Source organism: Phasianus colchicus, chromosome Z (assembly GCF_987193195.1).
Source record: "Phasianus colchicus chromosome Z, bPhaCol1.hap1.1, whole genome shotgun sequence".
NCBI lineage: Eukaryota > Metazoa > Chordata > Aves > Galliformes > Phasianidae > Phasianus > Phasianus colchicus.
The window spans coordinates 27,793,129-27,818,873 of NC_143476.1; the positions used below are offsets into that span (position 1 = coordinate 27,793,129).

The window sequence follows — 25,745 nt, forward strand, 5'->3', positions numbered from 1 at the left end:
TGAAAAAAGTCTAGCTACTTACATAAGCTCTGAAATACAGGCAAGTTTCTCATAGTCAGTCATTTGAAAAACCCCAGACCTCCTGTATAAGATACATTTTGTTAGCATTACTTCTGCTGAAAAAGAAAAGTATTCCTAGAAAATCCTGTAGCTCATCCAAAAATCATGTTTTCCTGCCTCACAATTTTACTCTGAAGGATAAAATGGCAGTGCTCAGTGCTAGCAGTGGTTGTGCAGAGGCTTTACATATTTATATGCATGTTTTTATTTTAGTGTGACTAGCGGCTTAATGAGAAGTAAAACAATAATGAAGGCAAATGAGGAAATTTTTCAACTGTTTGGCTCACTTGCTTCATATACTCACAAGCTTTAATCAATTACTAGCAACATATTTGTTCTTGTGTATGTGAGGGAAAATTCTGGTGTGAGGGAAACCCTGCTGCCTGCCCAAAGCTGCGGGCTTGTTATCACCCCAGTCAGAACCCGCCTGTGAGGTACCTCAGGGCTCCTCGAGGAGCCAGCCATCCTCGGGAGAGGATGGCACAGATCATAATACAGGTAATACTCAAAAGGATATCACAGGTAATCTTGCATCCCTTCAAGGTGCTAGGAATCCCCCTGAATGGGCCTCCCATCAGTATGGATTGCTCTCTTTGGGGAAGCCACCTGGCATTTTGTGTTTGCTTTCTAAAGCATTTTCTCACATGAAAACAGCCTGACCCCACATTCCTGTGGTTGCAAAAAAGACATTCCTGTGGGTCTTCGGCTCCACAGCTTGATAAGGATGAGGCCAGGCAGATGGCATGAAGGTCACACTGATATCCTTCCTCTGCAGGCCTGTCTGTATCAGAGTGGTAACTGGTGGGGGTACTTAGCACCTCGTAGTTACTACCTTTCCACTCCTGTGGAAAGGCTTCTGTGGAACAATATTTCACTGCCACAGTGGCAGTGACCTTCACTCGCTTTTTGGATAAAAGTATCTTCCAACAGCTCATGTTTAATTGTCTAGCACAAAAGGAAGGGCCAGGTTTCTTTTTACTGTCTCACTGTGTCCCAAAGTTGTTTCCCTCATCACAGCTTCTTGTTTAAATTCAGGCTGGGTGAGATGCGGTCCCCCTGTTTCAGTAACCACAAAGGTCTTGCTGCAACTCACAGGAATGATTCAAAATGAGCAAGAAAATCCACACTTAAAATGGTTGACTGCTCTGTGCAGTCTCCTGTGACTGTTTAAGCATTTTCTGTTGTTTAGCACAGAGTACAGCATCAACTACACTAAGCTGGACGTGGAATGTGTTCTGAAACAGCTCTGTTTTTGCAAGGGAAGTTTTGAAAAGGACCTTGCAAGGAATTAAGGAAGGTCTGGGTGTAGAAGAAGAAAGAGAAGAGAAAGAAAGCCAAAATGCTTACTCATTTCTTCTTTCTGAATTTGTAGGTAGCCTGTTAGCTCTTCTCCCTTCCTGGAGATGCTGGCCTATGACAGAGCTTCTCAATATGGGAGTAGAAACTGGAACTTAGGAGAAATGAGATGGCACAGGCATCCTTGTAGGAGGCAGGGATAGATTTTTACATGGTTCTAATAGCATACTCCTGCATTCTGACAACAAACAAACAAACAAATAAATAAAGTAATTAAAAATAAAATTACCAAATTCAATTAAAAATAAAACTATCAAATTCTTCTTCTTACCCTAATTTATAAACATTTCTGTTGTCAGTATGTCATTTTTTTTAGAAGACTGTATCAACATTTAAAACAACTCTTCTATTAACCCAGAATCTAGTGGGTATACTCCAGTGTTTCTTAAAGCCTTCTGCTTTCAAGTTCTGCTGCCTGATATCACTGTGATGGGACCAAGCCTGCCTAGTAGTGGTCACTGCCTCACCTGCAGGGATTCCTTAGTGCTTAGGCCCTTGAAAACCTCATTCTTTAAGTCTGTAGCAAAAGAAATGTAAAGGTATACAGGCAGCTGTGTGTCCTGGCAATGGCTGCTTTGCTTTCAGCATTCTTCTTCTGCTGAAAATCAAGCTATAACTTCCTAAGACTGCTTTGAGCAGCAGTGTGGCTAGCTGCAATGGCTGAGCTAACAAATGCTACAAAGCATCTGCCAGAACTTGGAGTACGTTCAGCTTGCTGGTCAGGAGAAACTGACTTTGAGATTTCCTGAGCGTTCAGAAGTTGTTCATGCACAAGCTTATATTTTCTAGGGAGTGCTGTTTATGTGCAGATTACTAACCTGCTGTCTATCCATTTTATGAGTTCAAGGTAAACTGTTAAACAGATGAGGTGAAGCACGGCTATCCCTGTGTCCAGAGTGCCAGAGTGATGGCAATTGTCAGGTCTCCTACTGTTAGAAAAAGCAGTGCGTATTTTCTTAGATGTGTATTATATGAACCGAGCCATGAAGGAGAGGTGCTTTTCAGAAGACTAGATCAGATATCAAGACAGTTATCTGGAAATAAATGGTGCAAAAGTGTTGTACTGTCATGAGGTTGACTTGGAATAACCACTGCAGTCACTGTGTGTGCTCTAAGAAAGAAAAATGGCAGTCAGATATTGATCTTGTGTGCAGTGTTGCACAGGGGTTCAAGAGTAGTGTTGAGTCTTCAAGATTGACTGATGCATCTGTTAGTTACAAGCTTAGAAACCATGAAACAAATGTTTTGTTTTGGATGTATTCTCATGCTTTTTAGACTTCGGAAACATTCATTTATCCTGAATCTTCTGAAGTAAAAGAGTTGTATTTTTTTTCAATAAACAGACATGTTTTTTTCCTTTTTTTTTTTTTTTTTTCTTAACAGCATCAAAAACATTTTAAACTGAAAGTTTAATGCTTCACTGTGATGTATTGATTCTAGAAGCTCTGAAAAAACACTTACAATACCATCAGTCCTATAGTGAAAACTAAGGTGTCTCTAGCACCAGGCAGATGTATTGCTTGTGATCCATTGTGGCATGCAGCAGAAATTGGTCATGATGGATAGTGTAAATGAGCTTGAGCAGGCAGATTGAAGGTACTCCAGCATCTTTGGAGAGAAATGAAAACCTTGTGAAACAAAATGGGCTAACAGAAAGTGTTTAGTGGAATAAAAACAAAATAAAAATTGTACAGAGCTAATTTTTGAATCTGTCCATATCCTCACTCTTTTCTCATTTGGTTTAGCCTTTAGACTGGAGTTGTATCAGCAGTGTCCTTGTCCATTAACGCCATAATAAAAATGTCCTAAGGACACAGAAACAACCTTGGAGCAGCTGTAGGGTCTTGCTGTGCCAGCAATTATCTTATGCTGCTCATGGAGGAGCTCTGACTGCCCAGCTATGTCTGTGCAGCTGCCGCTGTCCCCCACTGGTGAGGTGGGAAAGGTCAGGTGCAGGTCCCTGATGCATCTGTATTACTGATTTGAGAGCAGTGCCAAGGATCTAGTCTTCATGTCCGGCTTCTTAACAGTGCAGGGTGACAGAAAGCATCTCCAGCTTGGCAGGAAGTGAAGGAAATTGCTCTGCTATTTAGCTGGAGAGGAGATGCAGGATGAGGAATCTGTTTTAAGAAACCAGTTTGTAGTAAATATAAATAGCCTCACAAGCTGGGCACATTACAATTTCAAATGGTGTCCAAGTAAAGTGCTGGCTAAAGCTGATTTACATTGTTCAAACTGATAATGTCCAAGGGCAAAGTCTAACAGGAACTTTCTCTGCCTCAGATAAATTCTGAAGACAAGGCTACAGATGATGCAGTGGTGGTACTAACTGCTTATGCAATCAATAGACTACCAGTAACAAAGGATTAGATTGTAGTGGTGTAAAATTACTGCATATGATAATGTTAGAGATGTCTGAGAAAAGCCAAGTCAGTTAGATACTGAATTTTCTTAGTTCTTGATTTTTTTGCTTATTTGTTTCTTGGCTTCTTTTTGGTTAATTCTTTTCTTAACCAGGTGTTTACTGCTGCCTGGTTTATCTCGGTTTATTTATCTTAAAATATGAAATGACTTTTTTAGAAAAGGAAAAGGAATGAAACTGAATTCACATGTAAGTAATTTATTGAAAGATTTATGGAGAGGAAATATGAAACATTCATTAAAATACTTTAAAAATAATGCAAAGATCATAGTGCAGCTATGACAATAATGTGACCCACAAGGAATCATGAATGGTAGAGGGATGCATTTATTTATGCTAGTCTTGCATAAAGAAAATACTGTACTACTGTTTCTCACATGGCCTGTAATTAATCTCTGTGCTGGCTGAATTCCTTGAGTACTTAGTGCTGTGCAAATAAGACAAGTGAATGTGTGGGTACATGTACATATAATATATTATCCTTCTGACATTACACACTTTTTATATTATTCTATACACATAAGTTGAAAACATGTAATTAGCAAGCTCTGCCAAAACCAGAATAGTGGGCATCAGAGAAATATGTGTTTGAATTTCTGGTCTCAGCTTTTTAGCATTTTAAAAATTTAAAAATGCCTGTAATACAAACTGAACCCTTCCTCAGCCCTGATGAGCTATCTGTTGTTTGGAGCCTTGTGAGTAGTTGAAGACATAACTAATGAGTTAGGTGTTATTTGGACAAGGCCCTGTTAATTTACAAAGAATCTAATCCAACTCCCTTTTCTCTTCATTTTTGCTGGACACAGTAGGATCATAACAAACATGCAGTGTCCTTGCTTATAATCTCAGGCTAGCTCTGCTAACTATTACTCTTCCCAAAATTTTTTGTCTGTCATCTTGCTTTTGTATACCTGTGATTGCTTCTGCTACAGACACGCAGCTGCATCCAAATCAGTTCCTTGCCTATGTGTTCATATTTGACCTTGTCATGTGCCATTCATCATCAATCCCTGAAGTCGTGTTTTTCACAGTTTTGGCTAGCAAATATCTATCTAATCTATCATTTAACATGATTAAATGTTGCTATTGCATTTATATTTTCAGCAAGGCATTAGACTGCCTGTATGTAGATCATGCCTGGCTCATCATTCAGCAAGGAAACACCATTTGCTTGGAAATGCGGGAAATACTTTACAGAAGTACCCTAAAGGAGAAAAGCCTGCTTCAATATATGGAAAATTCAGTGAACATACAATCAGTTATGCTGTTGGAAAATGGAGAAATGTGTACAGGCAGCTGCAGCCAGTGAGGATATTTTATTGTACACTTGTGATGAGCTGAGGACACTTTCATGGGTCAGTTGATAGTATAGGTCAGCTGAGAGCCACTTATTAAGCCACAGCAAATCAGAAATATATAATTGAGTTGTATGTACATCTGTGAGAAGGGAGAGCTGCTGAGTGAAACAACTTTGCCTCTTCAACTTGAGGTTGCTGATGGACAGCAGAAGTAGGATGAGCAGTTTGGCTGTGCACTTAGTTCCCCATGTCTAGCTTCTGTGACTGATGGGATGATGGAAATAGATGTTCTCTATTTCTGAAAACACATTCAAAGTGATGTTTTTGTTTTGCTGCTACCAAAGTCTGTATAAATGTCCAGTTCAGAGGCAGATTTGTTAGAACTAGGGATTAACTGGTTTTAATGGAAAAACAGATCCTCAGGTTTCTGACTGATGTAAGTGCAGACTAATGCTGAACAACAAAGAAAGTGCAGAAAATGAATGTTATTAAAAAAAAAAAAAAAAAAAAGCAAAACTTTAAGCTTTTTTTCAGGCATAACAATGTAAAGTATACAGCAATCTACAACCATCTTTATCAGTACATACTGGCCTTCCTGTGTCTATGGAGTCAAAACATTTGTATACTATCTTCCTTTCAAGGTTTAGATGGTTAGCGTGCTCTCAGACACTAAGAGATCTTTCACACAGTGGAAAAGAAGATAATAATGTCTTATTTCTTATTTTAGTTGATACCAGCTGGCCATTACAATCATATGTATTGTAATTGAAACTAGCAAAATAAATACCTGAATGGTCCGTGTCAGCTGGAGGAGCTGGATAGGTCATGTTGCTTTTTCTAGATTTAAGCTGTTTGTTCAGCAAAACATGACTGTTTTTGCCAGTACTTTTGAACAGCGTTACCTGATTTGTAAATTCCCACGTTATGTTTGCTCCAGGACCACGAGTTACAAGGAAAGGGGATATTCTTCCAGTTATTTTGCAGGCTGTATATATATGGTGTATCTGTGTGTATACCTTGCTTATGTGTGCAGAGTAACAAAAATTGCCACGGGACCAGCTGTAGTTGCTTTCTATAAATGTTGCTGCACTATTTCAAGCACAAAAAAATAATTGTCATACTTTACAAGGTGACAGTTGACTGTGGCTGCTGTGCTCTCCACATTAGTATGTGGAGACTATGGAAGCCATCTGTATTGTATCCATGAACATGACTCATTTGCCTAACTATTTTTATGTTGTGGGTGGTATGAATTCAAGGGGTTAACTTTTGCTGCCATCTGTCCATCTATGAAAAGAAGCAAAGAGGTGACTTGCAGTTCTGTAGCTGCAGGCACACTGAGGGGGTAACTAGTCAAAAATATATTCTCTATCCTAAACCAAAAGCTGGATACTTGAAGCAGCAAAGCATGAAGTTGAGAGATCTGGCTCTGCTGAAAGTTACAGATGTATACACGTATCGTGCAGCTTGGCTCTGCAAGGTGGGTGCGGATGTGGCGGTGGCATGGTCAGCACTGCAGGGACATTTTCCTGTATGGGAAGGCATGGGGCAGAGACCTCTTGTGCTGTTACAATCATGAATTTCCTGTGACTTCTATGTTGGGGCCTCCGAAAGGATGAGTGAACTTGCTCATTGCCAAACTTTGTACACAGCTTTACTGTTTCTTATTCTGCAAGTATAATCATTCTGCCAAATTAGTTGCTGTGAGCTCTCCTATCTCTGCACATGCTGTAAGAAGAAAGAGGGTGTAAAGCAGCTGAAGGCAGTTTGCAGACCTTCACTACTTTTTTTGGAGGCTGTAACTTGCCTGACCTTTTGGGTAGCAAACAAGCTGTGTAATGGGGAGGCAGCTCAGTGGGGTGCTGAGATCCCAAAGCATCTGGGTCCCCAAGTCAGGGAGGTGAAATTGAGGGTCCTGTCCAGGAACAGCATGGGACTTCCATGTAGGGGCACTGGGTGGGATAGCCAGAATGTGTGCCACTGTCTGGCAGCTTCAGATCTTCGCTTTTCTGTTGAGCAGAAAACTTTCAAACAAGCTCCATAGAACTATATTTCTGTAATGTTTAACATTGTCTTTTTAACCCCTGGGAAAGCTTGCTTGTTTGTTAAATGCTAGTTGCACGGTTCCTCAGTTTCCTTCTGTGCTTTCCAGACATGGAATGTGTTTCTGGGTGGGTGCTGGGAGCAAGGCAGCAGAGATCTTGCCCTTCTTCCTAAGGCCACGTGCTGTGCTCTGTGGGAGCAATTTTTTGAGGCTGGTGCAGATCCTGCAGGTGGGCAAGAGGCAGGGGTGCTGCAGCACAGTTCCAGCATTGCTGGTGATCCAGACTGTGCCAGTAGGCAGGTATAATTTAATGGTACTTGTGGGTGTGGGCAATAAGCAGTGCAAACTGCATGTCAGGGGTTAGCATGTGTTTGCAGTAGAATGTGCTACACGGGTTAGCAGGTTGTCAAAAGTGATTGCATTTGCCTCTGTATGTTAGCATGCTTCTGTAACATGAAGCCATTGTAAACAGAAAACCTAATTCCAACAGCAAGCATGTGTTAGCAGTGTTAGTTTTGTTTGCTGTGGGAAAAAAAAGATGCAGTTATCAGATGTGGGAGAAACTAGCTGGTGGGGAGCTTGCCAGAGTTGAACACATGAGTGGGAGCTGAGAATAAGAAGTCTCCTTTGTAATGGAGCTGTTGCAAATCATTATTTTGATGATAACTGGTTGCATGATGTGCATTTATTTAAATTTGCTTTTCGTCTCAGACTTGTTGGTCTAGATAGGAACACTTCCTAGAGAGAGCTTTGTTAAAACAAGCAGTCAGAATCCTTGAGAACCCTTCTGGCTTTGACAGACTGTAATCTGAATATCCCACCTTTTTCTAGTAGACAAAACTTCACAGTCTGGATTTTCAGGTAATTCAGGTATTTGTGGCTATAGATTACTTCTTGCTATTCATTTCATTTCAGTTGCAAAGTTATGGCAATTGTGTTTATAGGTACATGCTATTAGTTGAGGTAGGAGGCAAAAGTAGATGTGACTTTTTAATTTTTTTTTTTTTAATCAAATAGCAGTGCTATTAAGACAAGACAGACATGGATCTGCATAGCCCAACCTGAAGAAAATAGCTTACTCATACAGAAAATCTGAAAAAGTACTGCAAGTATGAGAACGAATCACCATGAGAAAATTGTACATGCTCAAAAGATATCTACAGAGCAAAGATGAGTTTTCTGTCTTCCACCTATTTGACAGAACCTCCAGCACGGCTGGAGATGCCCCACTCCTCTGGCAGGCCTCTGCCAACCTTCTTTGTGCCTGAGGGGTCGAGCAGGTGCAAAGGTCAATGGCAAAACAGTAGTGGGGCCAGAACTTCTGTTTGATGAAGATCCTTGCAGCAGCGCAGAGGTGGAGGGAGAATAAGACTGGTGAAGAGGCAGAGCAATCTCTTAGCCCGAAGCATAGGGAAGGGTACAGAGGATAGCAGTGGAAAGTATTCCCTTTCCTGTTTGCCAAGCCTTTCTAGGGGACTGTCAGGGTGCCAGAGCACGCTGTGCTCCCGTTCTTTACAGGCACTTCAGGAACATTTTCTTTCAGCCTCAGGTCTCTGCTTTTTTTTTTTTTTTTCTTTTTTTTTTTTTTCTTTTTCTTTTTGGCAAGGTCCATTCCAAAAAACTGAGCCCAGTTTTCAAGAGTTGTGCCTCTGTTTCAGCAGCTTTCTTTTATCATGTCATGATTCTTATGACAAAAGAAAAGATTTGAGTTCCTGTACAAGATTTAGTCTTGTTAGGAGGTATGTGCACAGCCAGAATTTTACAGCAACACACAGTGGTGACCTTTGCAAAACAAGCCAATGTTTATTTGTCAATCTGCAAGCAGCAGTTCTGTTCTTGGGCCAGCATGTATAAGAAAAACTTTTTAGTTTACTGGAATTACTTGCCTGTCTGGTTTGGTACAAATGGAGCAGTTGAATTCTCTGCTAGAAACTTGTTTTGTATCTTTTCTCCTTTCATATATTCTTCCTGTAAGTAGATGGTAGGACGTAGTGATTGGGCAGCTGCATGTTGAGCTGATGGATTCAGCAGACCAGCTTGACTGTGTCAACCTAGACCAGCTGCAAGTGGTGCCTAGTGCTGGTTTTGTCCTCTGTCCTGGGACAACAATTTTAACCTTTTCACTGTGTATCTGTGCATGGACAGTCATACATACATTAATGAATGTAATTTAGAAATGTCCACATTCAGCATAGTTATGGGTCAGCATTTGCCTACTATTATGTTCCATCTGGACAGTGAAGACTGTAGTTAATGACAATTATTGTCTTTTTGTATGACAAGTTACAATTAGTAGGATTTAGCTAAGCATCTAGTTGATAATCTCAATTGCAGAGAGACTCCAGATCCTGTAGTCTGACTTCGGATTGGGTTTGATATGCTGCAGTGCTCCCAAGAAAGCATGCAATGTTCCTCATTTGAAAATAATCTTTGTTAGGAAAAGAGGAGAAATAAAGAAGACTCAAGGAGGATCGTGTCTGTAGTCTAGTGGTTGTTGCCCAATGAGTACATTAAGTAAAGAATCCAGGGGAAAGACTGCAGTGACCACTGGCCTTATAGGAGCTGGGTGTGTGGGCAGGAAGGAGCTTGTGTGGTCAGGGAGCAGGTCAGAGGGGGATGGTCATGGAGTTGTTTCTCTTCTGAAATTGGTATGAGGGAGTGGAATTTGGCTGTAGTATCAAAAAATAAAAAAATCTGTCTCACACAAAAGTGAGTTAATTCTCCTTGCTACAGAAATTAATTTGTCAGCCAGGACTTGAATTATTTCCATGTTGCAAATATGGATCTCTGTATGTTCAATTCTTCCAGTGCAAAGTTGTTCTCAGTAACAGAGAAGTTTAAAAATAATTCCAGAATGGAAGGGACCTATGCTGTTACCTGCAGGAAGACACTGATAATATGAGACCTTCTGACTGTGCTGAAAAATTTGAAAGAGGTAGCTAAAAGGAAGAGAAATTCCAAATAAAAGGAAATTTGTTCATAGTTTCATTTCAGTCTCTACTGTGCTTAAATAAGGAGAAACCCACAGAACTGACTCCACTGACGAATGAGACCTCTAATCTGACACTGCAGGGGTTTTTTGTATTGTAAGATACCTAAGTAAATTGACTATCACAGTCTATTCAAGATCTAGGTGAAAGAATAAATTAAGGATTTTGTGGAAAAATAAGAGAATGCTTGCTTTTTGTTGAAGGGACAACAGGAAGAGGCATTTCTTTCCTTCTTTCCTTCTTTCCTTCTTTCCTTTCCTTTTTTTTTTTTTTTTTTTTTGTTTGTTTGTTTTTTGTTTGTTTTTAAGCAGATAGTGTCCTTGATTACTGGAAAACTGACAAAATCAAAGGTCAGGATGTTCTGTTATACTTCCAATGCCATGCATTATTAAATTTTTGGAAGAAATAGAAAATAGAGAACTCGTGCTTTCAAATAAATTCCTAAAAATAAGTGTGTGGTATGCTCTTGTCTTATGTGCCCAAGAGGAAAAATGATTTTAAAAATCAGAGAGTAGGGTGGTGTCTTTTTGTTATTTTTTTTTTTTAACCACTTGATCTTGCTGAATTATTTAGATTGAAAACAAAGTGCAGAACTATTCTTAGAACTTTAAGCTGTTTGCATACTATGAAATATAAAATAAGAATTAGATTGAAACTGATCAAAAGCAAAAAGCCAGATATCATAGAGACAGGAAAAAGTATGTGCCTTAAGCTTTAGTGAGTTGTTTCAAGTATGGGACATAAACAGAACAAAAAAGATGTTCACTAAATTGGGAGCACATGTTGACTTTCCAATAATTCTTCTATTTCCCTGGTTTCCTACTTGTATCAGCTGAGATATGTGAATTTAATCCCCGTGTACTAACACCTTTCCCAAAGATGTACCACTTACGTTTGTGATCCCCATGTTCCTGAAGCTTCAAACTGTTTTGTTGTTTTGTTTTGTTTTTTTAAATACTCCCTGCACTGCTTGTTCAGAATACTTGGCAGTAGGACCCAGTTTAGCTCACTGTCTGACATCAAGCATAATCCAGAACACATTTCAGATCTGCCCTGTAGAGCTCAGTGTCTCCTGTTTAATGAAGATGTGACAGACTGTGACTCTTCACCGGTGATGCCCATGACTCTACCTTAGGTGACAGAGACTTTAGCAAGGTGGACTTTATCAGAAAATTACAACTACAATTGCCAAAGTTTATTTTTGTCTGCATTGGATTTTAGTGAACTGCTCAGGAAGTAAACATCATTGCATCATAAAAACACTGCAGTTATTATTTTCCTTTTTTTTTTTTTTTTTTGGTCAGCTGGAAAAAGTGAAAATGCAACCAAAATATGAAGTATCTGCTTTCTCATGAAGAGATTTTTCAAGGACTTTATTGTGTTACTTTTTTTTTTTTTTTTTAAATTAGTGTATTTTATATAACGTATGCTTTAGATACTGTAGAAACAAAAAGCTAATGGTGATGGAATGAAGCAGTGCAGGAGCTCTGCACCAATGGTATGTGACCCAGAGTTTCAGACTCTCTCTCCTAGGTGGGCTGCAGAGCTTGTTTGCCAAGCTGAGCATATCTGAAGGTCACTGCTGATGTTGAGAAGCCAGAACTTATCAAGAAGTCAGATCACTGTACAGATTGAAAATAGCAGAATTTGTTCTGCTCTCAGGAAAAAACACTGTCCAAACATTGCTGGGTGTATGTTTGTAAATTCTGATTCTTCAGTCTCCAGCTAATCTCCTTGTTTTGTCCTGCCTGCAATATAAAAAGCCTTCTCCTGGCCGCAGCTCCGACCATGGATGGAACCAGCTCGTGAGGGGAGCAGCTGTCTTACAAAGGGAGATGAACACGTGTGGTTCCATAGCTTTCTATAGTCCTCTGCGAAAATGCATGAAGAAAACTGTCTTGCTAAGAGGAGTAAGTGCTGTGAGTGCACACTGTGTGATGTGTTTCTGATCAGAGCCTGTGTGAGCTATCCTGCTTGGTAGAATATTGCTTTTCAAACATTTACGTGAACTAACTCAGTTTAGTAACTCCTCCTCTGCTTGTGTTTCAGGACCTTTTTTCTCTTTTAATGTCTTATTGTGCACTTTTCCAGTGATGTGATTAACTGATTTTGTTCATACAGGTTCTGCTGACCATGAGGTTCTTCTGTGAACAGGTGATGGGGCTGTGCGGGCAGAGCGCTGATCTGTGTGCTGGGAGCCTCCATGAGCTCAACAGAATTTCTTGAGCAAGCTGTATCTGTTACTGTGGTTAACAGTATGCCTCACATATCCATGTCATAGTAGTGGTGATGAGTTAATTATTAACTACCAATTTCTCTCTCATATATTGTAACTTCACTAGTGGGGACACTGGATAGGGCTAACTACCATGAGAATTTCTGCAGGTTTTCTTGGCCGTACATTTAGTGAGCGTGAGCCTAAATTCATCCGCGTTTTTGAACTAACTTCTTTAAAGTTAATTTGTTTTAAATCTCAGCTAGCTGCAGCCACTGAAAAGCAGAGAACGCCTGCCAGGTGTTGAGACCAAGATTAGGAGGCTTTGTTCTGCATTTGCAAAACTGTAGCATCTTGTTTAAATAATAATAAAAATTGAACTTTACAGTTTATAATCATCCAAAATTCAGTTCAGGAAAAAATTACTACATAAGGTGTCTGGAGTGGAACAGTCTGGAAATTATCATCTTTATTTAAATGAGATGGGTTAAACACAATGGAAGTTTAATTTCTGATTTGAACCTCGGGCCAATCTTAAAAATAAACATCTTCAGTGGATACATTGCTTAAAGCGTGTGAGGGAAGATTACAAGAATTTGTATTCTGGTGCCAAAAAGGAGCAGGTCTTTGTTTCTTCACTCCCAGGAGTATTTTTGGTCCTACAGATCTCACACCCAATAGCTGTATTCCAAATCTCTGCTGAACGTACAAATAATGAAAACAGCAAATTTCATTGAATTTCCCTAGTTTTTCTGTGGTCATTTTCTGAAAGCAGATATTCTTATGCCTGTTCCGCTTCAGATAAAATTTGAATTTGCATTTGTAAACTTATTTTACAAGTAACTTATATTAAACATAAGCTCAAGTTAGTATCCTCCAGTGAGTATTACTTTTCAAAAGGTGCATGTGTTTAAATGTGTAGCATGTATTTTCAGATTTATGTATAACAATTGGGGCATTTTCAGACTCTCGTGTGACAGTTAAGATACTTCTCTTTATTTTAAGATTAATGCAGTGGTGGCATAAAAACTTAAAATAATCCTTCAACAGAAGCTATTTATGAGAGGAGTTCTAAAGAAACACTGATATTCAGTTTTTGAAAGGAAGAGAGTGATAATTTTTGAGGTGCAAGAATACCAAAAAAATCTGTATGTGCATGTGAGTGTTAGTGATTTCTAAATAATCTAGTATGCCACAGCATTGGTTTCTGATAGCATATCTATTCCAGACGCTGTCTGTTAGTTTATGTTTATAATGTTGCTCTTGTCTCATGCTAAAGGTATAGTCAGGAGGTTTGACTTTATAAATACATTCCTTACTGAGATGACAAATTGATTATATGATGTATTAGTTATTTTAATACCATACTCACCTACATTTTAAAGTGTCAAGAATGCTGCCAGTTGGAAGAAAAAAAAAAAAAAGCAAATATTTGACCAGGTTCTAAGAATAAAGCAAAAAAGTCTATTTGTTGGAAAAGGAATATTCTTTGTTCACAGTGATTCTACAGTTTGTGCAACGTGGACACATAAACCTTACAGACTTTTCTCATAAGCTACAGGTTTTCTCAAAGTGAAGTACCTGTTAGTCTCCGTTCCCAGATGTTCTGGTGATTGCTGACAGTGGATGATTACAATACCTCGTTTCTTGAAGGGAGGGACTCCATTTCAGTTACTTTTTATTTTGATTTGCTCTTTAAGAATTATTGTTAACTGCTGCAATGAAGCAGGCTGTAGTGTGTTCATTAATGTACTTACATATACATTCATAGTGTGCAATCTTGGCAGCTAGGCAACTGACTGTGCTAAATTTTAGATTTATTCTTTCAGAGATATCTGGCCTTTCCAGATGTGCCTTCACTTGTGTACTTCCTTGTCAGAATGGAAGCCTGAAGTTTGACTGCTCTAGTTATATGACATTGGAGGAGTCTACTTCAAATCCCTACATCTTCTTTGTATGGCTTTCCTTGTTTTTATTAGTTATTTTCTGTAACACTGTCAAACTCTGAATCCAGATTTCTTTTGTGAAATCAGCAGTGTAAAGTCTTTATCGCGGAACTGATGAAGAACAGAATGTGCCATTGGTGATGTCATGAGAGCACTGAAATATCCCACCGTTCTCCTCTACCTTCTGCATTGTTGTGCAGATAGGCAATCCTGCTGTGTAATGCAGATGACAGTGTTTCATGAGCATACTGAATCTATTTAGCCCTTGTCCTGTAAGGGCATTAGTTTGAAGAACCAAGACAGACTTATAGCAATTTTTTTTCCTGTGGTCTGCTTATATTAAACAAAGGACAGGTAGTAGAGGTCAGCTTGCAGACTTTCAGAAACTGGATATGATAAGGAAGAACTATATTAAGTAGACAGGTTTTAAACCAGATCTTCGTTTGTCAAAATCAAAACTCTTCAGGACTCATCTGGATGTCAACCTGAATGACGCTGTAAGGAAAGTGCTTTAGCAAGGGGTTGGACTAAATGTTCTCCAGATTTGACCCCTATGATTCTTTGATTCTGTGTATTTTAATCCAGCAAACAAATTTATTTTTTTGCTTGGCAAGTATTTTACTCTTTGGGCAGGACGTAACAGTAGTGTGAGGTAGAGTTTTTTTAGCTGCCTCTTTACTTTTCTCTCTTGAAGGATATAAGAGATGTTTTACAGACACCTCTGGGTCTTCTGAAAAGGTTATACATGTGAATAAACTTACTGTTTCAGCTGTATTTAACTGCATCGCTTACATAATCATTCAGAAATAAAGTATTAGTTATGCTTCTTTGTCCTAATTACCTGTTTAATTAAACTCACTAGAAGTCTTCAAGAGAAAATAGTTCTCTGAGCAATTAGAGATAGTTCTTCTTTATTACCTGTCACTTAAAATTATCTTTTCTAAAATGAAGTACTTTCAATTACTTTTCAAAAGAGAAAGGCTCATTTTCTACATTATAGCTGTAGTTCTTGAAAATATTTTGAATATTCTCTCCAGGTAACCTTAAAGGCACAAATCAATTGAGGTTTTTTTTGTGTGGCTGATGATGAACAAAACACTAACAGTATTTGCTAAACTTCAGCTGTAAGTCCTCTGGAAGAGTAGGCTGCTGCCACTGGAATTTCAGTCTGTGCTCTCTTTTCTTACTGTCATCCTCCTTTTCTAGCAAGGGAATGCTCTTGTGATGGTTCTTTTTTGTTTGCTTGTTCTTTTTGTTTTGTTGTTATTACACTATATTTTAAATGGTAATTATATTGGTGTTTTTAAAGTGAATGACAGTGCTTTTTACTTGACAATTTCAGAATCATCATATTGAAGCTATACTGCTATAAGCACTAATAAGTCATTCTTACTGGTGTACATATCTTTCTCTTTCAGTATCAATGGTAAGCAGATGACAGAAAATGTCCCCTAATAATCCACTGAAAACTGAAGTGACTGATAGGCAGTGTGTGCCTCCTAGCTGCACGTGCAGTTGAGTGCCTTGTAAAGTTAAGAGGAACTATAGTCATGAGATTTAAAGTTTTCTGGGTATAAATGCTGACATTTTCTTCTTTGTTCCTTATTTCTTTCTTAAAAATAGAAATGATTATGTCTGAACAAAAGATACAAACCTGTCTTTTTTGAACTATTTTATTTTATTGAACTATTTTATATATTATTGAACTATCGAATCTGAATGGACTTGTAGATAATTCATACAATTCCTAAAAACATACAGAAAGATCTTCTGAGCTATTTAAAAGTATGTGAGGAAATAGATGAAAATCAACTGGTCTTTAAACTTTACTTGCAATTTTCTTCTACTTTCATGCTTATTCAACAAGCACATTTTCTTGCAAGTGCAATTAAGCAACTGTTCCACATTTTAGATTCTTATGAATGCTATGCTTTGTCTTACATTTCTACAGAAAAATTTAAATTACTGATTTTTTTTAGAAACACACAATAACCAGCATCATCCATTAATGAACATGAATTTGTCTATATACATTGTGTAGTTTGTTGATTCAGACTGATTCAGATTTCTTTGGTCTGCTGTTTTTGGTTTTGAATTCATTTTCTGGTTAGATGATGGTATTTTACTGTAATATCAGTGGTCTCGTGGATGGCCCAGTCACTTGCTGCTGTATATTCTGAGCAAATCTTGTGTGAATTCCAGCTTTTTATTGGTAGACTATGAACTGTGAACTACGACTAGACTATGAGACTCTTTTAATCTTACTTTTTTTTTCTCAGTCATGTCTGGTTGTTTTCTTTGGGTCATGCAGTACTGATGTGCTCCCTTTTATTCTGATACAGGTTCCCCAGTTATGCTGTCATTATCAGTTCACTCAGTGTCTTTGAAAACGGTGTGGCGGGAGATAAGCTGAGATGGTATTAATCCCAGAAACAATTCCAGGATTTAACAGCCACATATTTTACAAGATGTTCTGGAGGCTCATATTTATTTAGGTTTGAACTTACCATTTTGTATGGGAAACTGATACTCGTCAGTATTTTAGTGTTTCTAGGCTATTTTTCTTCAGCTTATTTGCATAGGAAGGGGCATTTATTATTGCTAATTTGGTGCTTTTATTATGTACATATAAAAAATACAAATCTGTGCGTATGGTAGCCTATCACATTTCATGCAGAACACATACTACTCCATGGGGTAGCTGCTGTAGGTCATTGCTCAGCTTAGCTCACTTTTACTTATTAGAGGGGGGCTATAAATTGAATAATTCAAAGTCAACAGTGAGGTCTTGATAACTGTTGTTGAATTATGAAAAATACTTGTTGGGCAAGGCAGCTGTATTGAAGAGCTGCAGTGAACTCTTCTTTGTATATATCAAAATGCATGCAGTATGTAGGAGTTCATAAATTAATATTAATGGCCTTTAACATTTTCTGTTAAGAGTATTTTCTCATTCTTGATTGTTATTAATTGAGGTTTGTAAAGTAATGTGACTTATTTTTGTCTGCAAACAAAAACTGGCTGGCCTTAGCTTGTATTTTCTAGTGATTGCTGAAATACACAAAATTGTAAATTTTTAAATAATATCTATACAAGAATTAATGCTGACAAAGACCAAGTGTTGATTTGCAGCTCTCTTGGCATGTGTTATTCAAATGACAGCAAAAGAAACTTAGTGGCTTCACATTACTAGCCTTGTGTATTCAAATACAGTAGACAGTCTGTAATTGATGCTTCTGTTGACATAGATCTAGTTCTTTTTTTTGAAGCATGTCAAGAAAGGGATGATTAATGCTTATACCGGGGACATCTATTGAAAATGTCATTGAAATTTTAGTTTTAAAATGCAAGATTCAGTTCTCTCCTTTTATATCTACTGCATCAGGATGTACTGTGCAGTGCCACCTACTGCGCTTGTGCACGTGGCAAATGGAAACAGCTCTGAATCAGCTAGTGAAGTGCTATCAGGAGGCCCAGGGTGACAGGTTCGTAGCAATATTACCTTTCTTTCGGTGCTAGTGATCCTATGCTGGGGTGGGAGATTTAAGATATAGATTTAAACTTTGTCTTTAATGTATGGCATTACAAGGAGCTGATCTAATACTTCACAATGATATCTAAATTTTTTTTTTTCCGTGTGGTATTGTTAAAATTCATGTTAAAAATAGTCACTGAGTAGAAATATTTCAGCTGAAGGTTTTGAGGACATTCCATTGAAGGCTTTTCAACACTGTATTAAATGATCTAAAAATAAAAGTAACTAAAAGAAAAGTAAACACATTCACTGTTAATAAAATGGACAGCAGACAGATACAGAAAGGCACAGTTGCACTTGGAGTGACCTTATTCTGTAGACTCAAAAAAAACCCAACGCCACTTTTTAAATGCAGTCAAAATTGGTATTTATACATTGAGAGTTAAGAAATGCAGATGTCTTCTCTAAGAGAAAAGAAAAATAAAAAAAAAGAGAAATTATAAAAGGGATTGAGAGGTCTTAGCTATCAAGCAGGTCGGCCAGAATGCCTAATGTAACATGTCAGCAATGAGCTGAAGTGACATTGAGATTTACAAAATCATGAGTGCAAGGAGAGTTGATTTTACTTCTGAGTAACTTATGGCTGAGAAAGACATCAGAATATTGCATGCAGCATCTGTATTTTTAAGAAGATATTGAAAAAATGGAGACTTGTGTTGTCATAAAAATGTTTCACAGGCTGAAGAAAATGCCAGACAGAGTAAATCTTAAAGTTTAGTATGCTTAGCTTACCTAAAAGGAGGTGAAAACCAGGTGTACCTCAGCAGAGCAAAGATGATCTCCTCAGTAGATTTTTCCCTGGAAGTCTGCTGCTGCTGAGAGCGGGGGAGACGGAGATAATGTCTTGCTTCTTGTGCAACATTACATAAATCTAAGCATGTCAATCAGTCAGTAAAGACAGAGCTCCCTGCCTTTGGTTCTTGTTATGTAATGCCTAGAAAACTCATTTTGAACATTTTAGGATGATTAGATTTGAGAACAATTCTCCAGGTGCATAGCAGACTCTTTGCATCTCAAAAGGATCTGTTTTATTGAAACAATCTGATAGGCATGGTGGCAGGCCTTGTAGATTACAGAACGCTGTAAAATATTCAGAATGAGAGATTTGATAGTCCTGTAAGGCTCTGAAATCCAGGTGGTAAGTGAAGAAACATGGAAACCTGAAAATAGCCTTTTTAAAAATATTTTTTTCCTATTGCTATGCCAGGAATCTTATGGAATCAGACCACGCTCACTTGGTCTTTTTTTCATGAAATGTATATTGTATTGTATGTAAGAACATTCCTCTCTAGAAAGCACTCAATATGACTAAGGAATTTTTTTGAACATTCTTTTAAAAAAGTTTTATTGTTATTACCTACATTCTGTTTTTTCATGAGATTTTCAAAAAGAATTTGCATGCTGTAGAGAAACACATTGCTTTTTTGTTTTTGTTTTTGTTCATGTGAATATGGCACTTTTTACTGATCTGCACCTTAGGTGAACAGTCAGCATAATTTAAACCCAAATCAGAAGTATTTTAAAGCAAAAGAACTTCTGAATAATAGAATAATTATTTACAGCAATGTAAATAATGCACTGCAGTGACATACTTCATTCACAGGTGTAAGAACTTCGATTACAAAATACATTCTTATTTTAAATTTTCATTATTTAGCGTGAGAGGCACTCAGCTCATACAGGGCTTTTGGTATTGGGGTATTACAAGTTTCTACCCATGTTCAGAACCTCTCAGAGCTAAGTATAAAAGGAGTCATGCAGTCATAATGAATTTATTTACAATTTGTGCTCACGTATTCCTGCCACAAAGGCATGCTGAATTTGAGGAAAAACATGTGTTTATAAGGACATGATTACAAGTAGGGTTATATTTAAAGCATGTATGTCTTGGCAAAACAAAGGATTGAGAGAAAGAGTAATTTGAAATTGAATATGCAACAGAGAAGTGAAGGTATTACAGATTAGAGAAGATGCAACCACGTGACATATAAAGCACCTGAGAGTAATAGAGGAAGTAAGACAGAACTGTCAGGTGCCTCCTGAATGCAGTCTTGTGGATATGACTTTTAACCATGTTCTCTTAGCACACTGAGGAACTAAGAATCTACCTGAGAAATGAGGTACTGTTTCTGTCTCCTATTTCTGTTGTTCTACAACCTTAGGTGAATTTAAACCTTTGAAATCATAGAATCATAGAAGCATAGAATCACTAAGGTTGGAAAAGACCCACAGGATCATCCAGTCCAACTATTCACCCATCACCAATGGTTCTTGCTAAACCATGTCCCTGAACACAACATCCAAACGTTGGCTGGCTCTGCCCTCTCTGCACTTCCATTCATCTATTTATTGACATGGGTGAGATTCCCTCAAGCCTCTGCTTCTACAGGCTGAATATCCCAGCTCTCTCAGACTTCCACTAGCAGGAGAAATACTCTGGTTCCTTGAAAATCTCGATAGTCCTTCATTGGATTCTTAACAGTATGTATCTGTTTTTCTCGGGAAGGGAATATGAACTGAATGTGAAGATTTTATTATATGGTGATACACCTAAGGAACCTACCAGTCACTCCATAACTTGAAGTCTGAATGCCAGTCAGTACAACCCTGCTATTTTGTGTGACAGCTAGAGCAAAACGTAGCTGCAAATGCTCACTTTCCTCCTTGTGCTCCTTCAGGCAGAGGAGCATAGTGCTGTCAGAGGTAGCTCCACCAGCTGTCACCACCACTTTTCAGTCTACTTTCCTATTCAGTCCCATGGACGGAAATGGATCAGCAGAGTACAGCTGTTAAGCATGTAGTTTGCAGGATTAACCATTCTAAGCAGTAAACATCTACAAAGTAGTAAATCTTAATTAGTTCAGAACCATTTTCTACTATTAAGTGTAACTGTCATGCAAAAAAAAAAGGACATATGGCCATTATTTAGAAAAACCCTCTTGCAAGAACCATGCTTTTAGCTTTTATTTGCAAAAGCATTCACTTTAGTGATTGGTAGTAAATGAATGACTTCTGTTCTGTATCTGTTAGTTCATAAAATGAGTTAATTATAATCACAGAATTACAGGAGTTGGTAAGGAGCTCAGGAGACCATCTACTCCAAAGCCCTGCTAGAGGAGGTTCTGTGGAGCAGGTTGCAGAGGAAAGCATCCAGGCAGGTTTTAGTTACCTCCAGAAAGGGAAGATATATTCTGTCATAGGCAGGCAATGAGTTAATTGCATAAATTTCTGTCTAGGTTAGGGCTAAGAGCTAGAAATCTTGAAGAGAATGTATAGAGTGATTTAGTCAGAAGAAAATATACAGTAAGGTTAGGTACTTTTCTGACCTCTGCAAGTAGAAGAGTTTTCTCCTGTGTCTTAAGGCACGGAGGCGTGAAGTGTGAAAATTGGTCAGCACTCTATTTTTACATTCAGAGTCACATTCATTAATCCATGTCATTAAGTTTTAGATTTGCAAAAAAGAGTTTGTCATTAATCAGTGTCTTACTAACTGATGATGTATACACGTAGCAGGATAAGTAGAAAATGACCTAAGCTATTTTGACACGTGACAGAAGAAGTCTCATTTGACAAACACTTTTCAGAACGTCATTTCAATCTGTAGGTCAATGAACCATAATTTTATATATTTTTTTTCTTTCATTCTAGAATGTTTTATGAAGGGGGCAAAAAATCTTGTTATTTCAGGTGAAGCCGTGAGTATTGATGAAGCATGACTGATCTTAGAAAATAGAGACTAACATCCTACAGAATCAGTTTTTATTTTGTAAAGATAAATAGTTAATAAGAGGAAAAATTAGAACCAAAATAAAAATAGAAGCTAAAGGACTGTGGAAGCATTTAGCTTTTCTCAGATGTGGCTTCATCCATTGTGCATCTCTCTGAAAGGGATGCTGAGAGGGGAAATTTATGTTCCTGGAATGTCTTTTGCCTGATCTTTTCCAGTGTCTACCATCTTCAGAATTTGATGCATAATTTTTATACAGTTCCTCTGATACTCTTAGTATTGGAGGATTTCACAGGGTTTGACATAACTGTTTTTGTTTAGGTACAGCAGTCTTCCAGTCGTTTGGGTTCACAGGTATTTTTGCAATTTCTCAAAACTAGAAGCAGTTGGTGCTACATTTTTGTTCTATTTGTTGAGAAATTAGAGCTGTACTACAGCTCACTTCAACTCTTGGTTTATCTCACTGCAATTTCATACAAACCTGAAAATTATAATCACCTAAAATTTTTTTTGAAGCAATCTAGTTTCAAGATCAGTGTGGGTTTTTTTTTGTTTGTTTGTTGCTTTTTTTTCTTTTTTAATTTCTTTTCCTCTGAAATGCGAGCAGACATAATAGACTTTCTGTCTCTTGACCCATCATATAATTGTGGGTTAATGTAGTTTAAGGAATTCTGAGTATTAAAGCTGCATCTGGTTTACAGTGTTCTGTAGTCTACCCCTCTGTTATGGTAACTACTTCTACACTTTTAGGGCCATAGCCATTCTGGTTTTCAACTTGCATTTAGTTAAATTTATGCCTCTTGTGCAATTGAAAATGATTGAAGAAAGAATTGAAGAATTGAAAATAACAAACCCAACTACTTCCATGTTTAGAACAACTCATTAAGCAGCTGCAGTAACTGTTCTTAAATTATGGTATGTTTGTCAAGCTCACATTAAATCATCTCTAAAATGTATACATATTTTATATATATAAACTTTGTTTATAAACAAATGTATCATGCATATAAAAAAGTGAGTGGTACATTAAAAAAAAAAAAAAAACAAGAAATTAGGAGGGAGATAATGCACTAACATACATTTCACATTCTCTAGGGAAGTAGGTTAACTGAATATTTGATAAAGACTCTCCAAACTCACGCAGTGGACTTTTGTCTGTCTCCAATTCTTTTCAGTTAGTTCATTTCAGAGACAATGTAGGCTGGGAGGCTAACTTTACAACCAAGAACGTTAATTTTTCATATCACATACCTTAAAAGCAGAGTCTTTTAAGGATTTTTAAATGGATAGAATGAAATGTCAGATATAATTCAGTGCTTGAGGAAGAACAAGTCTTGAAGGAAACAGGTCTTAGGAACCATTTTAATTTCTGTGTATGGAAATATATACCTTAAACAATTTCAAAGTTCAGCACTGCTGAGTACTGGCTGACTCATTTCATTTAATCAGTTTTCTTCTTATTCTGAGCTTTTGGGACAGCCAGTTGCTGTGTATTGTAGTGTTATTTTTTCCTGTTTTGTATGAAAAACTCTTACACAGTTTTGTGGATTTCTGCATTCCTAGAAACATTTTTAAAATTAATAAATTATCAATATGCTTGTTGCCCACTAATAGATTACAGTGTTAGGCATTTCAACATAGAACATAGAACAGAGTGTGAGAAGGTAATTAGCTGAAAGGCAGGAGAGCAGCAGTTACTGACAGGTCTGCATAAAAATCACAGGAATAGAGCCAATGGGGCTCACATGTTTCTTGAGATGACTAAAATAAGATGCTGTTGGGTTTTATAGGCTAGTAGTAACATTACTAGAACTTCACAGCTGTGAGACAGATAATTCCATGGTGTATGTGTCATCTTCACTAAAGGAATCAATGAAAACACATTTTTGATCTCTGCCTATACTTCATTAGACAAAAGCTTACACAATTTCATCATGTTATGCTATTTTTCTTAGAATATGTGATTTTTATACCATTGCTTTCTAATGCTTTATTGCAAGAGTTCCTATGTATTTGTGGGAGGATGGTCTTAAATTACAGCTATAATAAAATAAATATAATAAAATAAATGCAAACTTCCAGTTTCCATCGCTCCCTGACAATAACATATTAGCTACCGTTACTTCAAAAGTGCTCTAGTTACTGTAAAGTTACTGTAGAAAAAAGCAGTACTGAATTTAGTACATCTTTTGCTGCATTAAAGATAGAAATGAGATAGCTAAGATGAAGCTTTTTCTGACAGTTTTGGATCTTACAGGAAGCAGTTTCTGCTTCATTTTCTGTCAGCTGCAGTTTGTTTTAAATGAGGAAAGAATTTCAGGATCTGAGACTTCTTAATCATGAGTTTAAAATGAGAGTGCTGCACTTTCAATATCAGCTGCTGAACCTAGGCTATCTAGAAAAGCAAAGTTTTCTCAAATGAAGAGGCAAATTCATAGAATCATAAAATATCCCGAGGTGAAGGGAACCATGAGAATCACCGCATCCGGTCCCTGCCTCAGTACAGCACCACCCAAAATCCAAACCCTGTGTCTGACAGCACTGTCCAAACACTCCTTCAACTCTTAAACCCACCGCCCTGTGGCGCAGACCCTTTCCCTGACCCCCAGCTCCCCTCCCCTGACGCTGCTCCATGCCGTTCCCCCGGGCCCTGTGGCTGTCACACAGAGCAGAGCTCAGCGCTGCCCTCCGCTCCCTGTCAGGAGCTGTAACTGCCATCGGGGCTCCCCTCAGCTCCTCTGCCCTGCGCTGAGCACACCCAGGGACCACAGCCGCTTATCATATATCCTGCCCTCTAGACTCTTCATCATCTCCGTAGCCCTCCTTTGGAGAGTCTCTTAAGATTTATGTTCTTTTTGTACTGTGGCACGCGGTGCTGTAGGTGAGGCCGCACAGCGGAGAGCAGAGGGAACGGCTCCTCCCGTCACTCGGTGGCAGTGCTGAGCCTGCTGCTGGTACAGTTGGCCCTTTGGGCTCCAGGGCTCCAGTTTCTGCAAATCCATATTGGCACTGATTTTTCCAAATACGTGAATCTCGTGCATCTAATTAACTTGTTAGACTGATTGTGCAAAGCTCCCTTCGGGATGGCAATCACAGGTTTCTCAATCATGGAAATTGAAGTTGGTTGCTCTGCCAAATAACTATGTGAGAGGGAGGGAGGAAGCACCATGCCTCTAGCTGCAGTGTCATTTGCCTCACCAGGAGAGATTTCTGAGCTCTTTATGTAGAATTGTGGCAGGTGCTTTCCATGAGCTTTGGTGCCTAAATCTGTAAGGATTAAGAAATTGCCCTCCATCATTAGCACCTACAATTAGGTGGATTCCCACTTAGTTGTCAATTTATGTAAAATCTAATTCTGAAGTGCTTAAATTTCTCCTTATGCTGATGAAGTGAGACCCAACTCAGGTCAGAATTCCTCAGCCTTCTTACAGTGAAATAGACATTGCTGTGTTGAATCAAAATTTATTTTGTTTCCTTTTTTTTTTAAATGGTTCTCTTCATGCTTATCCCCAGTGCTGTACACCCTGCTTGTTCAAGTACTTCTTTCAAAATCCTGTGTGTCTTTGCAGTGGTTATGGTATCTGTTTTTGTTCCTGTGCTTCCCTGTTTTGTAGCACAAAAACGATTTGCGAGACTTTCTCTGGGGCACAGAAGGCCTTACTGCAGAGTATTTAGTTAGTGGAACTGAGGTCTTGAAATCATAGGAGGCTGCTTACATTCAGGCTGCTTCCAGTGAGCTTGGGGATGAATAAATAGAGCGCAAGAAATCTGCATGCCTCTCTGGGGCAGTGCCGTGCTGCAGCGTGAGTTGCAGGACAGAGGTGACTCCAGCTGTTGTTCCTGTTTGCAAGGCTCCAATCTAGCCTCCCGTCTGTACATTGCTGTGTGTAAATCTGGCTGTACTCATTTTAGCTGCAGACTTATTCTGTGTGCTTTAATTTATTGCTTCATTACCTCAAAATAATGTTTGAGCAGACCTGACTTCTGCACCTATCATACGAAGAACAGCAGTTTGTTTCCAGTTCTGGAGACAGTTGATCTGTTTAGGTGGCACTGCTGAGCTTTATGCACTGTTATCTTAATGGAAAGGTAGGAAACACTGTAGCTTGAATATCAGTTCTACTCACTTTATGGTTAGATGATGAGACTTCC

The 25,745-nt window shown here is 38.2% G+C and overlaps 1 protein-coding gene across 6 annotated transcripts in view; it reads left to right on the top strand.

Moving 5' to 3' along the window:
* Nucleotides 1-25,745, top strand: part of MCTP1 (multiple C2 and transmembrane domain containing 1) — a 262,362-nt gene that overhangs the window by 22,511 nt on the left and 214,106 nt on the right. The window contains exons 1-2 of one of the 6 annotated variants that reach the window (XM_090132420.1): nt 11,860-12,080; nt 12,292-12,324. The exons of 3 other annotated variants lie outside the window; for them this stretch is intronic. In XM_090132420.1, coding sequence (XP_089988546.1) covers nt 12,006-12,080; nt 12,292-12,324 — 108 coding nt within the window. In that variant the 5' untranslated portion in view covers nt 11,860-12,005. Of the gene's footprint in view, nt 1-11,859; nt 12,090-12,291; nt 12,325-25,745 lie in introns of those variants that run through there. 2 more of the 6 variants (XM_031605287.2, XM_031605286.2) reach the window with 2 other exon arrangements.